This window comes from Lissotriton vulgaris, unplaced genomic scaffold (assembly GCF_964263255.1).
Source record: "Lissotriton vulgaris unplaced genomic scaffold, aLisVul1.2 SCAFFOLD_3147, whole genome shotgun sequence".
NCBI classification, from domain to species: Eukaryota; Metazoa; Chordata; class Amphibia; order Caudata; family Salamandridae; genus Lissotriton; species Lissotriton vulgaris.
Window position 1 is genome coordinate 52,835 of NW_028255459.1, and position 16,040 is coordinate 68,874.

The 16,040-nt window shown below is 47.6% G+C and overlaps 1 protein-coding gene across 1 annotated transcript in view; it reads right to left on the reverse strand.

Annotated features, from left to right (window-relative positions):
- The window catches only part of LOC147659115 (phospholipase A and acyltransferase 3-like), a 186,919-nt gene that overhangs the window by 43,952 nt on the left and 126,927 nt on the right, over window positions 1–16,040 (reverse strand). Inside the window, exon 3 of the mRNA XM_086951963.1 lies at window positions 5,145–5,413. Within this exon, the coding sequence (XP_086808089.1) occupies window positions 5,145–5,413 (269 nt within the window). The remainder of the gene's footprint in view (window positions 1–5,144; window positions 5,414–16,040) is intronic.

Here is a 16,040-nt window from a genome sequence, read left to right on the forward strand (position 1 = left end):
TTTTTGGAGATGCCTCCATATACTCTGATTAAAATGATAATAGCAACTATGGATTGCTGTGTGGGGAAATGTTCTCAAAATGCTATTTATCATAGCTAATTCGAAATCAATAATTATTTTTTCGGGAAAATAATTATTGATTTCCGTTTTGAGAACATTTAAAATTTCGGTGTAGGTTGTTTGCTGTTTGTTGGGTAGCAAACAGTAAATGAAAGGAATGTTAGAATGATGGTATAAACCGTGGATGGAATACAGTTGGTAAAAAGGTTTTGGGCAGGGTTTAAATGTTCCATCCATCATCCATTGGGGACACTGTTGGATTTTTCGTAAATTACTTGCAGTTGCAAACATAATTATTCTGTTTGTACTGCTTTCATTATCAAAAAGAATAAATTTATCTTTATTGTGTGTGATGGCCATTTCGGGTGAAATAATAATTTCTTCAAAACAAGTTGGGTTGGGTTGGGTTGTGCTAGTGAGTCGTTTGGTGCGTGCAATTGTGCGTTTCAGGGAGTCAATAGAGGGTAGTTGCCCTGAAGCATGGGCAGGGATTTTTACCAGTTCTTCTTTAAGTATTTGGGTGGTGGGTTTGTCACTTTGTGTGCTAGCACTTTTAATACTTTCTAAGGCATCTCTAATTTCAATTTCGGTGACATTTGGGGGATGATTATGTTCTCTAGTAAATAGCACATTAGTTTCCTCGGTAGTGGCCCTCCCATAACATTTGTTGGAGTAATATTTTGTACACTTCCAAAAAACCTTTCGACCACTTTGTCTCTCCTGATTATACACATAACCCATGTAGCATAATAGCAATTTATTTTTCTGAGACATGACAAATTCTGCACCTTCAGTCATTTTGATTTACTTGTTCTAGGAAAGAGTAGAAAGAAACAAAATCAGTACACATTTTTGTACTTATGTGGTGCTAACATCATTAGTGATGCATTTATACTTACAGTTAATCAAAGTAGTAGTCACAGAAGCAGAAATGTCTTTTGAATGATGTTCTTGTATGTATGTCTTTATTTGCTGTTGGTATGAAAATATAGAAAAACAACGTTAATGTTTATATATAACAAATGTATTTCCTACTCAAAAGCAGTTGTCATTTTTGTCTACTAGTGCATTTGATGTAAACATTACATATACTTACTTGTTTAAATAGTAGAATAGTAGTAATTGCTGGAGTTCATCAATTTTGTACAGGTATGATCTGTAGAGTAGATAGAAGAAATAAAAGCAAAATATTATAATTTTAATACTGAACCGTTTGGAAAAGTAACAGATTTAAACGTATACTAACTTCTAAATATGTCGTTTTCTTTGTTGTAGGTAGAATAGCTGTATGATGTATTCAGAATATCTGTAGAGGAAATATAAAATAGATAAGATGTTGTTAAGAACATGGTCTGTGTTATTTTCTGCAGTTTTTGAGAAATGATAAATATACTTACATTTTTTACAAGGCTATTCTTCTATATTGGTATATTTTGTGTAGGATGTTTTCATATGATATGTAGAATAGATGTATAATGTTTTCTGAATATCTGTAGAGGCAATTCAAAATAAATAACATGGTGTTAAGAATATAGTTAGCGTTTTGTGTGCCCACATTTAGCAAATAACAATTATACTTACATTTTTCTGAAGGGTATTCTTGTGTTTTGCTATAGTTGATCTTGGATCTTTCAAATGATCTATAGGGAAGATGTAAAAAGCAAGATATGCTGTTTAAAAATGTGCATTAATGAAATTTGCCGTTTTATAACAAACACATCTATACTTACATGTGTAATTAGGGTAGTTTTATCGTTTTTCCTGTAGAAATAGCACAATTTCAGTATATCTGTAAATATAATGTTAATGAAAAATAAATATTCTTGTAAATTAGTGTTTAAAAAAAGCAGTTGGTGTGTAACAGAGAATTATTATATACTTACTATCTGATTTTGCACATGAAGAAATATGACCATGTAATAGGAATTGTGTTGGAGTAGTTTCTATCAGAAAAGTAGGAAGACATGAAAATAAAATAAGTGTAAGACTTAGGAGATGTAAGGAAACTAGTGCACTTCTAATTTAGTTTTCTACAAAAATGCTGTGTTACTTACTTGATTAATTAGCTAGTAAGCTGGATCTTTAAAGATGTTTATTCTGCAACAAAATCTTCAAAGTGTTGGCATCTACTTTCCAGAGAGGTAGCAGCAACAAATGGTAGAATGCATGTAGCCCTTTTATAGTATATGTGTTATGTGTGCTTTGATTTGATTGGTTGTAGGATGTAAGGAAGCATAGTATAGGCTAGTTTGAATTTTTTTAAGTTAATTGGAGTGTTTGTTGATGTGAGAATGGTGTTATGTGGTTATTCCCGCATTAAAGCAGGTTCGTATTTAAATGAAATATATTTATATGTGAAAATAAGTAATGAAAATGTTAGTTAAATGCAAAGAATAATAGAAAATGATAAAATGCATGTAATAGAATGTATAGCAAATGTGGATTAATAGTAATTTTATGTAAGAAACGTGTATTATATGTGAAAAGTTTTTTTAGTGAGATATGACTTTTATTGATGATAAAGATGGTATTTTAGAAAGAAAAGTGTGCAAACCTGAACTCGATATTTTTTTTTTAACGATATTGTGGTAGTCTATATTTTTGTAGTCGATATTTTTGTAGTGTTAGGGCTAATTTCATGTCCAACGATATAATTGTAGTCGATATTTTTTTAAGCGATATTTATGTATTCGATATTGTTAGTACTCGATATTTTTAACTCGATATTTTTGTAGTTTGTGTAATAAGTATAGTAAGTCGATATTTTTGTCGTCGATAATTTGTCAACGATATTTTGGTAAGTCGATAATGTGTCCGTCGATAATATTTCAGTGATCCGTACTTTTGGGATACATAGATCTATCATCATGTGGCACGTTAGTGTTGGGGGCTTGTGATCAGGCTAAGTAGATATGGGTGTTGACGTTTCGACCCGTCTTGGGGCTCAGAGCATTATTTGGGGCCTCGGCCTGCGGGTCTTCCTCAGGACTGGGTAGGGCAACCTGGGAAAAGGTGTGGTATCTGTGTTACCCACCAGCAAGGTATTGCGGAGCGTGGGGGTAAATCCTCTGATATAGTCTTGGCGGTTAGCGTCCTCATCCGTCAGTTAAGGGTATTGTAAATTTATTATTTCATAATGGGCAATCAATGCTGGTGCTTCAGAAACAAACTAACGGCGTCCGTGATCCGCAAGGGTCTCTGGAATTTCTTTTCCACCCCCTTCACACTAGAGCACTCTCTAACTCCGCACATTCCCCTGGAGCATCCTCCTTTTCCTGTTTCCTTTCTCCATTGCAGTAAGATATCTACTGTTGGTTTAATTATGATTAAATAAAACCTTTGTTAATTTTAAGAACATTTTGGTTGTTGCACATCATTATATTGATTGTTTTGATTACTGTGATCTGACATTGTGCAGGCTCTAAAATGGTTTAAAAGATTATTGTAGGTTTGATTTATATCGTTCCAAGTGAGGTTTAGGACCTCATTACATGCAGAGCAGTTAACTGAAATATGTGTAGGCTTTCCTGTTTTGAGTGTTTATGTTCTGTAGATTTAAGTGGTGTTTTCGCAGTGTGTTCAAAACCTTTTGAAATCAGTGTTTATCAGTGTTTATTCAACTGCCTAACCCTCAAAGTAGAGAACAACTATGTTTTTCTCTAAACAAAAAATGTTGAGTGATTGTTATAAAGCACATATTTTATTTGAAGGAGAATTAATCCAGGTGATGTGGTGTCTTCCTATTGGCAGTGTGTACAATTGACTTATGATAGACTGTTTTAAGCATAGAAAGTCTATGTATTGCACTCTTACATTTCATTACCTCTCACCCTCACTCTGTCTGTGCTGTCTGGTTTACAGGACTAATAACTAATTTAAAAGTAAGAGTGCTATATTCAAATGTGTTAATAAACATGTTGGTGGACACAGTTGGGGGTCAATCACTTACCTTACTGAATGTTGTCATTGTAGGGTCAACCTTACCAACAGCATAGTACCTTGTGAAACTTTAAAATGTTGGATTTCCCCAGAATAATTTGTAGCCCTTAATTCTAAGGCTTCTGAAACCTGATGCTTCAAGCATCCTTGCCACTACTTTTCTGCACTGCATCAAGGTGGTGCTGCTGTTGTGTGGACATTCATAAACGCCTCCAGGATTAGCTGACAGTATCACACATGGCAACGGGGCACCTTGCAGCTATGAACTGTGTTGGAATGTGGAAAGGCTTATGTCATGTGTTCACCACTATCCCATATGCATGGTGACAGCACTCTTTTCAAAAGGTACCTACCACTACACCTTGCATTGAATGTTTAAAGTCCGGGTTATTTTGCAGTTCTCCTGGTATCAGTATTAACCTGTTAGAAAATGGAGGTTATTAAAGGTTTTTACCCATTCTGTGTCTGGGGTAAAGGTGATACTGCATATTGGCCGAGATTCTTATGAGCCAGCCATTTTACCAATCAGTGAGAATATTAAATACTGCCAAAAGATCAAATATGATTTTAATATTGCCAGATTCTTGAAATGTATAAGCTAATTAGATCAGACCTAAAACCTGCATCTTTAATCCAAGCATGCAACACTGAAAGAAGCAAAATGAGGAAGACACAGGATTTTAATGGCACCCATAAACAACAAAACTCAAAGCAGAATAATCTTAAACTAGTCATTCTTTCTGCTACATTGTATAACAAAGTTACATTGTGTTGGCCACTTCAAGAAGAAATTAAAATAACGTATTTTCACTTACTTTCTTTCCTTCGAATGACATTTTAGTTTATGGTTGTGCAGGTGTTTATCAGTGCATATATATTTACACTGATAAGGGATGTTTTCCTTTCGCTGGGGTTTATCATTTACTATAGGTTTAAACCTAAAACAAGATAGCCTAAATATGTGCAGTAAGTACTTTTAAGGAGTTTATTTACTGTAAATGCAGAATTTGATAAGGTAAGCATAAAAATCTGCATGTTATTCCCTAAAACCTTGTAATATTCGGGGGCTAGGGGGTTATAGATTAGTCAGAGGTATGTAGACCATGCCACTTCTGTAACTGGAACCAGATGAGAGTGGAACTAACCTGTTTGCTCTTCTTGACCCCATATCTCAGGTATGTAACAAAGTGTTCACAGTTGAAGCTGGTAAGGGAGTAGGTCATCTTCAGCCCAACAAATCCTTCGGCCATTCGTACAATTTCTGAGCGGGGCAGTGGTGAATGCTCTGTGTCATACTGGTTGTGAACTTTATACTTGCAGCCCTCTGCCATGTCCTTCAGAAGTTCCTTCTTCACCACGCCTTCTTCAGCAAAGACTGACATGACGCTTGAAGAACCAGCCCCAGCATATTCACCTGCAAAGAGAATAAAAGGGAATGAAAGGTGAGCATGTTTGTTATGCAAATAGCGCCAAGCCTCACTATCAAATGACTTGGATTGGGAACCTAGATGTTCCACATCCACTCTCCTTCACCGTCTCTGACATTTGTAGATGTAAATCAAAGAGGGCTTCCAAGGCTCTCCCACCTATCCAATGTTGTTATGGTGTACTGCATGATACCCCTTGGCTGCTTCAGAAAGCAGGTTGTGTTTCAGGGCACATGATGTGGGTAAATTAAATTAAGATGTGCCGCCTGCTCGCCCTCTGCTCCTGCGCTGAGGCTGCTGCCAAAAGTGAGGATCCCTCGCCTGCCTGCTGGTCTGCCTGCTGTGTGCCGCCGGCTCCCCCTCACCGGACCCCCAGGGCTTCCCCCTGCCCTCCCCGCAGCATGATACCTGCTTGTTGTGCGGGTTCAGGCCCCCCCCCCCGAGGAGCGGGCCAACTGGACCGGGACTTCCTGGAGGCGGTGAAGCGGCTGCAGATGCGCGAGTGGCCCAACATCACACACGCTGTGCCCAAGGCGGCCATGGTCACAGCGCTGCGCAAGCTGCACACGGCCAAGGTGCGCGAGGACGGCCAGGTGGAGATCTCCAACGTGGACGGGCACGCTACTTCCATGCCGGACCAGCAGCAGCAGACCTCCGAGATCATCAGCTTCGCTGAGACAGGTAGGGGGCCACAGGGCGCTGCGTTCAGCACTGTTCGTTCACCACTGTCCGCCGCCGGCTGCACTGCTGTGCTGTATGATTCAGAAACCCCCTCTCAAGGTGTCCCTCGCCACTGCCCTCTGTAGGGTCGGGCTTCAGGCCCGCATGGCCAGAATGAACACACGCAGACACTTGGTACGGTGGTATAGTAACTGCCCGGAGCACGTGCACTCCAGCCCCTTTTATTAACAGGGTCACCTGACTGGTGACGCCTGTGGTGGGTGGGTGTCTAGTGTGGGTTACATCAGCACAGGAACACTAGACTGTATCCAGCCGGATACTACATCCCTCCCAAAATTTAAGGAAAACAAACAAGCAAAAGTCCAACCTGTAATAAAACAACTAAGCGCAAACCACCACCAAATGAGTCTCTTCAGGCCGTCTGCTGGGCAGGTTTAGAGTCCTTGACAGAATGGTCGGGATGCCTTCTTCGCCTAGGCGATGCTTTGTAGACCGGCCTGGTCTCGCAGTGGTGAAGTTCATATGTACAATTTTTTTTGTAGACGCATCTGGAGTTGTGGTGAAGTCCACTTCGGTGTTGGAGACGATCTCGGTGAGTGAGGCCTTCCTGCGGGATGTCGCGCTCTGTGACTCTCCTGCTCCTGACGTCTGAGTGACTTGCCTCTCTCGCCTGGACTCCACTGCCACTGGAGCCTCTTGGAGGGCTTGCCCTGCTGGCTGAGATGGGACTGTGTGGACCGTGCAGGGCTTTGCAGGAGCCGCGCAAAGGCGTTGCTGAGGAACTGTCAACGAACTCACAGCCAAGTCGCTCATGTACCCTCCGAGGGTGGTGTCATGGTCTGGACGTTCTTGTCATCTGGATTCAGGTGCTGCACTTTCCTCTGTCGATCGTGTGGGTGACCAGTCTTCAGCCGTAACCTTTGTGCTTCCTGCGCCTGACGTGGAGCGGCGGCCGACACATCTCTCCCACTCGGACCCCGTTTGCACGGGACTCAGTCGAGGCCCTTGTCCCCTGGACTGCCACGTGACTGCATGGGCTGTGCGGGATGTTCCGCAGGCCACGCTTAGGGTTGCTGTGGAACTCTCGACAGGGCCACGGGCAAGTCTTGTGTAGTCCCCAAGGGCGGATCTCCCAATAGCCGGGTGTGCTCGACTTTGGCAGGCTTTGGATGAACTGGGGTGTATAGACTGTTCCTGGGCGATTCGCCTCTCTGAGCTCCGATTGTTCTGGGTGCGTAGATTTTTCTCGGGTGGTATGATGCTCCTTGGTGGTGATGCACCTGAATGGTGATAACAAGATGGTAGTTTTCTTCAGTGGGCAGACAGGCGGCGATCTTCTGTCGGAGTTACTTGAGGGAGTGAGAAGGACTTGAGGGACTTCGTGGCACTGCTCCATTGTCTGAAGGCAGGTGCACTGCGAGGTGTGATGCTATCGATACCAAGCAGCCGGTGACAGGTGAGAGGACGGTCGTACTGTGAAGCATGGAGCTGGGACGCATACTGTGCTGCTAGCAGCTTACAGTAGGTCCTCCTGCGGAGCTGTCTCCAGTGACGTCTCTGCACCCTGGTGGCTGGCTTGTGTGGATGAACACCTTCCTCAGTGCTGGTGCGAGTCCTTGGTCCTGTCGCTCTTCTCTGTTCCATCTTACACCCCTGTGGTGGTGGTGGTCTGCCCTGTGGCGTTGTGCCACTGTTCTTTCCTCCTTTGCTGAATGGCATAGTGCCACGCTCTTCTTCTTCTTCTGACCAGGTTTTTCCTTGGATGTGGCGTCCTGCCACCTGTCTCATGTTTGCTCCACATGGACATTTCACTGGTCGCGTCACTCTTGTGATGGTCTTCCTTTTCTGTTGCGGACCTATTGCAGGCCTGTCCTGTTGGTAGTACTTGCGTGTACATCTGGGGGACTTCCAGTGGCACCATCCCCTCCTCAGGGATTTCACGGGGTCCCTCTTCTCTTCGCTCGAGGAGCTTCGTGCTTGCGCAGTCTTGGCGGCTGCTTCTTCCTGTCTTCCGGTGCGCTCGTCTGGACTGTTCACTCTGCGTGACAGGCTCCTTTGTTGCTGTGCGCTGTGACGTCCGGTCACGTGTACTCCTCTCTTGCCGTCTTGGGTCCCTGCCGACTCCCTCTTGAGGCAGTGCGAGGGAGGACACTGTGTGGTCTCCTTCGCGGTGGAAATGTAGGGAATCTTCCACCGGCAGTGCTTCTTTGTTGCGGCCAGTTGGCAGGTAGGCTTCTCTGGTGCAGCCTTCAGCGCGCCTTTGGCTTTGCGTGCTCTGTCTCGTTCTTGAACTCTTTCTTCTTGGCACGTGGTGTGCCTCGGGTGTAGTTCGCGGTGGTGTCTGTACACCAGTAAGAACGAGAGATGCAACCTCTTCTCCGCCAGTGACGGTGGACAGCCACTGGTGGTGCGTGAGCTGCACCAGTCTTTCTTGTGCGGTTGGTGGGAACAGTGATCTTAAAACATTGCTGCCTGGCTGGTGGTCCACTCTTGCGGGTGGAAATTGTCTTTGATGTTGCTGCTTGAGTTCCTTGCAGGAGTTTGTCGGTCTCTCCCTGTACTTTGCGGAGGTGGCAGGTGGTAATCTTGAGTCCGGCGTAGTCTGTCTCAGCTACTGAGCACGAGCAGGCAGTCTTCCTGGTGATGGCGGTGTGCACTCTGAGACCTGATGTTGCCGGTTGGTTAGCGGGACGCTGTGTGGTGCCCTGGTGCAGCTGTTCCGTGGAGCACAGTGCTGCTTCGTTGGTCGCAGGTCTGCATCCGTTGGTCGCGGTGGGCAGTTAGTGTGCTGGACCGCTAATTCTGGCAGGGTAGTGGGGTGTCCTGGCTACTCTTCCGGTCTCTGGTGCTGTTTGGGTTGATGGTCGCAGGGTGCAACTGCCAATCCACTCTGGCCCGGCAGTATGTCTGTCCATCAGGGCATTGTGCCAGGGGAGCCACCAGGTGGTGCTGCGGTCATCTTGGTTGTGTCCCCAGGTTGCTGGAGGATTTGGGCTTCCTGGGAGTCTTTGGTGAAGTGCAACCTGTTGGGGTGGTGCGCAATGTACCCCGTCTTGTGTGCTTCTCTTGGGGCTTGCTGTCTCTCTGGGCTTCTGCCGTCCTTTGCCGTCGTGGTCCAGGGCCCCTGGTTGTATCTCTGTCACACTGTGACTGCATGTGCTGGCAGATCTTGGGAGGCGTCTAGACGCTTCTTCAATGACATGCAGCGAGCAGCTGACGTGTGTTGAGTCTTTTGTCTTCCGGGAGTGGTGGGCACTATAAGCTGCCTCAACCGGCTTCTCTCCTCTCCTTGGCAACCTCAGCTGTGTCAGCCTAGCAAAAGAAACATGTTGGCGCCCTGCAGCCCACTAAATTTCTGTGCGATGTGACCTGACGGCAGCTAGGGCGTGCTGTGGGCACTCCCTGTAAACCAGGGTGTAGGGGTATGGTTCACTTGCCACAGTACTGCACCGCGTCACTAAGGGGTATTGCCCTTGTTTGCCAGGGCTGTTGCAGTCAAATGCTTGCTGGCCTGCGTACTTGGAGAGGCAGAATTGTGGACATGAGGCACTCCTTTTTCGTGATACTGCCTTCTTGAGCCTCAGTGTAACTCTGTCTCCAGGCAGAGCTCCTCATAGGAGCAGAGGAGCTGCTGGCTTCTGGGCGCTAGGGCTCGCTTCTAGGCGCTGGGGCTCCTCCGCTATATCCTGCCTCAACTTGCTGATTTGGCTCCCCCGGTGGGTGCGTTGTAGGCATGCGACCGCCAGGTGGCGCTAGCTTCGACGCTGCCGACCGCTACTACTTCCTCCGGTGTGCGGGCCTCGCGCTGTAGGCGCCGCAGTTGTTGTCCCTTCAGCAGCCGCATCCACAGAGTAACCCTGATGCCGCGGATCCTCACGCCTACAGGGTAATCCCTGGAGCAGCTGCAGAGGCCCGTGGGGGCTTGACAAAGACGGCCGTCCGCTCCTTACATGTGTATGGGTGAGTGCCCGTCTTTGCGGCTGTAGAGTCAGGCGTTCAGGGTGGGGCGGCCTGTACTCATCTCCGTGCTCGTTGTTGCGTGGCCCTGGTGAGCGATACCAGCCCGTAGAGGCGAGACAGGTCCCACCGCCGGGACGGCAGGAGCGCAGCGCTTTTGAAGTGTTATGGCTAGCGCCGAGGGGGTACAGATGCGCTCCGCCACTTGCCTTTACATTCAGGCTAGCAGGTAGTCTCGCTAGCTAGCGCATGTCGGTGCAGGTAGCCAGCTCATTTGATCCGGGTGCAGGCATGCGCCGGGGGTAGCTGTAATGATGCTGTGTCGCCAATAAAGACTCCAAGACTGTGTGTTGTTGCACGCTAATTTATTATAGTTATAATCCCTAAAGAGCGCCGAGCCGATCCTGCGTTGGCACCGGCTTTCGCGCCTCTGAATCTAGATGCGCGTGCAGCCGTCAAAATGGCTGACCGCACGTCACGTCACGGCGTGACGTGCAACAACTAGTGCACGATTCTACATATCTCCCCTTTTTTCCAAACAAATAACACTTAACTTACAGTTCGCTGTCCATGTTAAAGTCTCGAAACCTTGCTGGTCTCACCACAGTTCTACCACTCCTTGTTACCCTTGCCGGGGTGGACGGCGTCCCCCTCTCCTGGATCTCTGTGCCATTCCTCCCCTCTCTCAGCGCAGCCGCGCTTCCCTCAGTTCTCCTCACTTCCACTTCCATCGCAGCTTCTTGGCTGCCATCAGGGTTTCTCTCCTCGTGCTGCTCGCCTCTCCTCTTGTGCGACTCTGCGTCCGGTTGCTCCTGCTCTTCACTGCGTTCCTTCGTGTCTTCCAATTCTGCTCCACCTTGATGCCAGCGTAATACCTTGTTGCATCTGGCCATGCGATCTTTTGACCACACGTTTCCATCACTCAGGAGGGCCGCTCTGTCGTACACCTCCTTAACCTGCATTGGTTTACTGTACTTGCTGTCCCCCTTCCTCTGCAGCGATGCCAACTTCACTTGTACCCACTCGCCTTCTTCCAGTTCTGCATTCTTTATGTTTCTACTTTTGTTGTAGTGGTTGGCGTATATGGTCTGTGCCCTTTCCAAATTGGCTTGTACCACTGCGGGGGACCACTCACTTGTTATGGTTTTTTCCTTCCATACCCGGTTATCACGAGTGAATGGTTCGCGGCCTCTCAGTATCTGGAAGGGGCTATACCCTGTCCCGGTGGGGGTAATCCTGTACGCCCACACCATGTGCCATATTTCTTTTTCCCAGTCCTTGTTGCTCGAGATCGCTGCTCGCACTGCTTCCATCACTACTCTATTGAATCGTTCCACCAGCCCGTTACCAGCTGGATGGTAGATCGACGTGTGTTTGGTAATTATGCCATTTCTCTGCATGAAATTGTTCCATTTCTCGGAAGTAAATTGGGGGCCATTATCACTCAGGATGGACTTGGGGATGCCCTCTCTCACAAAAGTGTCCGATAGAAACTTTAAAATGTTCTCAGCATCCATTGCCTCATCCACTTTAACCTCCGGCCACTTTGAGTATCTGTCTATAAGGACGCATACGTATTTCAGGATACCTTGGCTGTCGAGGATTGGGCCCAAGATGTCTATCGACAATTCTTCCCACGGATTTTGTGGAGGGTCGAATTTTCCCAATGCTGGACGTAAGGGTTTGAGCGTCTTGTCTGCTCCCTGGCACTGTAGACAATGTCTGACATGTCTCTCCGCCCGTAGGTCCATACCTGGCCACCAGTAGTTTTGCTTGGTCCTTAATTTCATTTTTCCGATTCCTAAATGGCCTTCATGTAGTATGTTCAGAAGCTTAGGAATGATGCTATCCGGGGGGATGACTTTCTCTCCTCTGTACACAAACACTCCCTGGTCATCCATCGATAACTCCTCCCTGACCTCATGGTATGGTTTCAGGTTCTCGTTGGTCTGTCTTTTGTCCGGCCAGCCCTAGACTATGTACAACTTCACTTCTTGTATGGTGCGGTCTTCATCGTATGCTTTCCTCCACTCCTGATTGCAGATGACTTTCTCTTGGTCCTCCGTAAGTGCCACCATCTCCTCCTTTCCTGCTTGATCTTCTTCTCCCGGCTCCATGGCCGCTGCTCTGCTCAAGTAGTAGTCGGAAGTAAATTGGGGGCCATTATCACTCAGGATGGACTTGGGGATGCCCTCTCTCACAAAAGTGTCCGATAGAAACTTTAAAATGTTCTCAGCATCCATTGCCTCATCCACTTTAACCTCCGGCCACTTTGAGTATCACCATCAGACTACACTGCTTGTTTTCCCCCCCCTCACCTTGGATGGTTTTGACAAACTTGCATTGCAAGTCAAATCTGGGTCTCCATCCGATCCAGTAAGGCCTGCTCTCTTTCGAGACCAAGCTTTTATGGGACGTACAGCTGTATGTTCCCTTGTCAACCTTTCCTTGGAAACAGGGACTGTTCCATCTAAGTGGAAACAAGCTGTGGTGTCCCCGATTATTAAAAAGCCCACCCTGGACCCTTCCAAGCCTGAAAGCTACCGCCCCATTTCGTTGTTACCCTGGCCAGCCAAGATCACGGAGGCCCACGTCAACCTGGCCCTGTCTGAACATCTGACTCGGACCAAGGCCCTCGACCCCACACAAAACGGATTCCGTGCTGGGCACAGTACGGAAACTGCGTTACTTGTGATGGTGGAACATCTCCGGGCAAAGTTGGATGCTGGTCAAACGGCGGCGCTTATTTTGTTAGATCTTAGCGCCGCCTTTGATACGGTAGATCACAGCATCCTCCTACGCCGGCTCGAGGAGACTGGCATTGGCGGTCAGGTGCTGCAATGGTTCCGCTCCTTTTTAGATGACCGCTCCTTCTGCGTTGCCATCCCTCCCTTCAAGTCCAACTACCAGCCACTGGCCATGGGGGTTCCGCAAGGGTCCTCGCTGAGTCCCACGTTATTCAATCTTTACGTGAGACCGCTGGCTGATGTCGTTAGGCAGTGGGGCCTTTCCTTGGTCTCATATGCCGACGACACTCAGCTGGCGGTTACTCTCAGCGGGGATGCGGAGATTGAGGCCCCTAGGTTTCAGTCCGGACTGAAGGCGGTGGCTAGCTGGCTGACAGGCAATTGCCTCCAGCTAAACGCCACTAAAACAGAGGTGATGGTCGTCGGGAAGGGAGTGGAGCTGTGGGGTGACCACTGGTGGCCCTCAGAGTTGGGACCTACTCCGATCCCGGTATCGGAAGTGAAAAATCTGGGGGTATGGCTGGATGCGGGCCTCTCTTTTGTAGGCCATACTAAAAGAACCGCGGCTTGTTGTTTCGGTCTCCTGAGAGGCTTGAGACCTGTTCTCAAGTTCTTTGACGCCCCGACCAGGCAGTTGGTGATCCAGGCTACCATCATCTCCCGCCTGGATTACGTCAGCTCTCTCCTGGCTGGGGCCAACCAGGCCGAATTAACCCGCTTACAACGGGTTCAGAATGCTGCGGCAAGGGCGATTGTGGGCTTGCCCAGATTCTGCTCAGTGACAGGTGTCCTTCGCTCCCTACACTGGCTTCCGGTTAGGAAGCGCATCCTCTTCAAGGTTTTGTGCTTTGCTTTTAAAATCTTGAGAGGTACAGGCCCGGAAATCCTGTCGAGCTGTCTGTCTTTTTATGTCCCTGCCCGTAGCCTTCGCTCTCAGGGTCTGGCCCTTGCGGTGGTTCCCAGATTCAGGCTTAGCCGTATGGGAGGCCGCTCGTTTAAGGTAATGGCTGCGTCAGCATGGAACTCCTTGCCTGTTGAAATCCGTTTGCTGGAGGACCTTCTGACCTTTCGGAGGGCTATAAAAACCTTCCTGTTTTAGCTGTCCCTTAGTTTTGTTCTTAGCCTGGTGTTGTGTTACGTGCTACCTTGCCTCTGCGCCAGGACGCTCCTTGGCTGGAGTATCTGTGCGCACAATAAATAATCGTAACATAACATAACATAACGTCTGCAACTCTAATCCGATTTCCCGGGATGTACTCCACGTCGTATCTGAATTCAAGCAATTTCAAGGTCATCTTCGAGATCCTGGGCGTGGCACTGGCATGTCCGCTGGATGTTAACACCTTCAATAGGGGCTTGTGATCCATTTTCAATTGGAATCGTGTGCCCCATAGGAACTGCCTGAACCTTGTCATTGCCCACACGACCGCCAACATCTCTTTTTCGATAACACTGTATTTCTTTTCAGTGTCGCTCAGCGTGCGTGATGCAAAGCTGATTGTTTCCATTTTACCTCGTCCCCGATCTTGCATGAGCACTGCACCCATCCCCTTGTTACTAGCGTCGGTTGTGAGTACCGCTGTGCCCTGGGGGTCATATCCCTGGAGTGGTACCGCTCCCACAACATCCTTTTTGATGGTATCAAATTCACTCTGAGCCTCCTCTGTCCTCTGGAATGCTGTGCTTTCCCTCGTCAGCATCCTCATTTGGTGTGTATTTGAGGCGAAGTGCTGCACAAATTTGCTATAATATTCCGCCATGCCCTAAAATGACCTGACTTCCTCCTTGTTGCTGGGTGGCGGTGCCTCATAAATAGCTTTTATGTTTTCTGTTTTCGGAGTGATCCCTTTTACCCCTATCTCATGGCCTAGATAGGTTACCCACTCCATGCCCAGCCGGCACTTGGCTCATTCTGCTGTGAGTCCTTTGGCATCCACGGTCTTCAGTACCTTGTCGAGCTTTGCGTCGTGGTCCATTTTGTCTCGCCCCATTACCAGGATGTCGTCCTGGAAGTACTGGATGCATTCCATATTCCTAAACAACTGGTGCATCAGTTTTTGAAATACTGCGGCCGCTGAGGCCAGTCCGAACGGCATGCGGCAGAACTGATAACACCCGAACGGGGTGATGAACGATGTTAGTTTTCTGCTGTTGGGGTGTAGGACGACTTGATGGTAAGCCGAGGTCAGGTCGATGGTGGAGTACCATTTGACTCCTCTGGTTTTTGCCAACATTTCTTCAATCCTCGGCAGAGGGAACTTCTCCACCACAATATTCTTGTTCAGCTCCCTCAGGTCAACACATAACCTGACCTTGCCGCTGGGCTTCATGACCACCACTAATGGCACGAGCCACTCTGCACACGTGATGGGTTCGATAATTCCTTTTTTCTCTAAGTCTTGTAGTTCTTCTTGAACAGCTTCCTTCACCGCTATGGGTACATTTCTTACTTTGTGGGCAACTGGTACCGCTCCATCCTTCAGTACTATTTTGTGTAGGAATTTCTCCAGCTTCCCCACTGTGCACCAGAACACTTTGGGGTATTCTTCTTTCCACCTGACCAGGTCTGGCTATGCCTCTGGTTCTGTGAGCAGTATCTGTCCCTTCCCACCTGGATCTAGTTTGATACCCAGGCCACCTTGATCCAGCCATCCCAACACTGATGGTCCCTTCTCTGATATGTACAGCTTACAGAATGCGGATCGGCCTCTGAACTCGAACTTCAAAGGTCGGTATCCGGCCATCGGTATTCGGTCCCCATTGTATGTGACTGGTCGGATGTCCAGTTTCTCCAGCTCTGGGCCTAAGTGTGGCTTGAACGTCTCCTCCCACACTGCTCTCTGGACGATGGTGTATGGCGAGCCAGTGTCTGCCACCATGCTTATTGGTACTCCGCAGATCGTCATATCAAATATTGGCTTGGATGTTCTCTTTCCGTCCACGCTCAACACCTGGTCATATATGCGCAGTACAGTGACAACTTCTTCTTCTGTACTCCTATCTTGGTCTTCATGATCCTGGTCGATATATTTCACCATGTTCTTGGCTGATTTTCTCCGGCACACCTTCTCATAATGGCCTATTATACCACAGTACATACATTTGGCCCGGAACGCTGGGCACTTCCTGTCGTGCGCTTCGTGGGACCAGCTTCCGCATCTGTAGCAAGCTCTCTTGTTGTACCCAGCTTGTTTCCCTGGCGGTCCGGGGTTGCCTTGCCATTTATTTG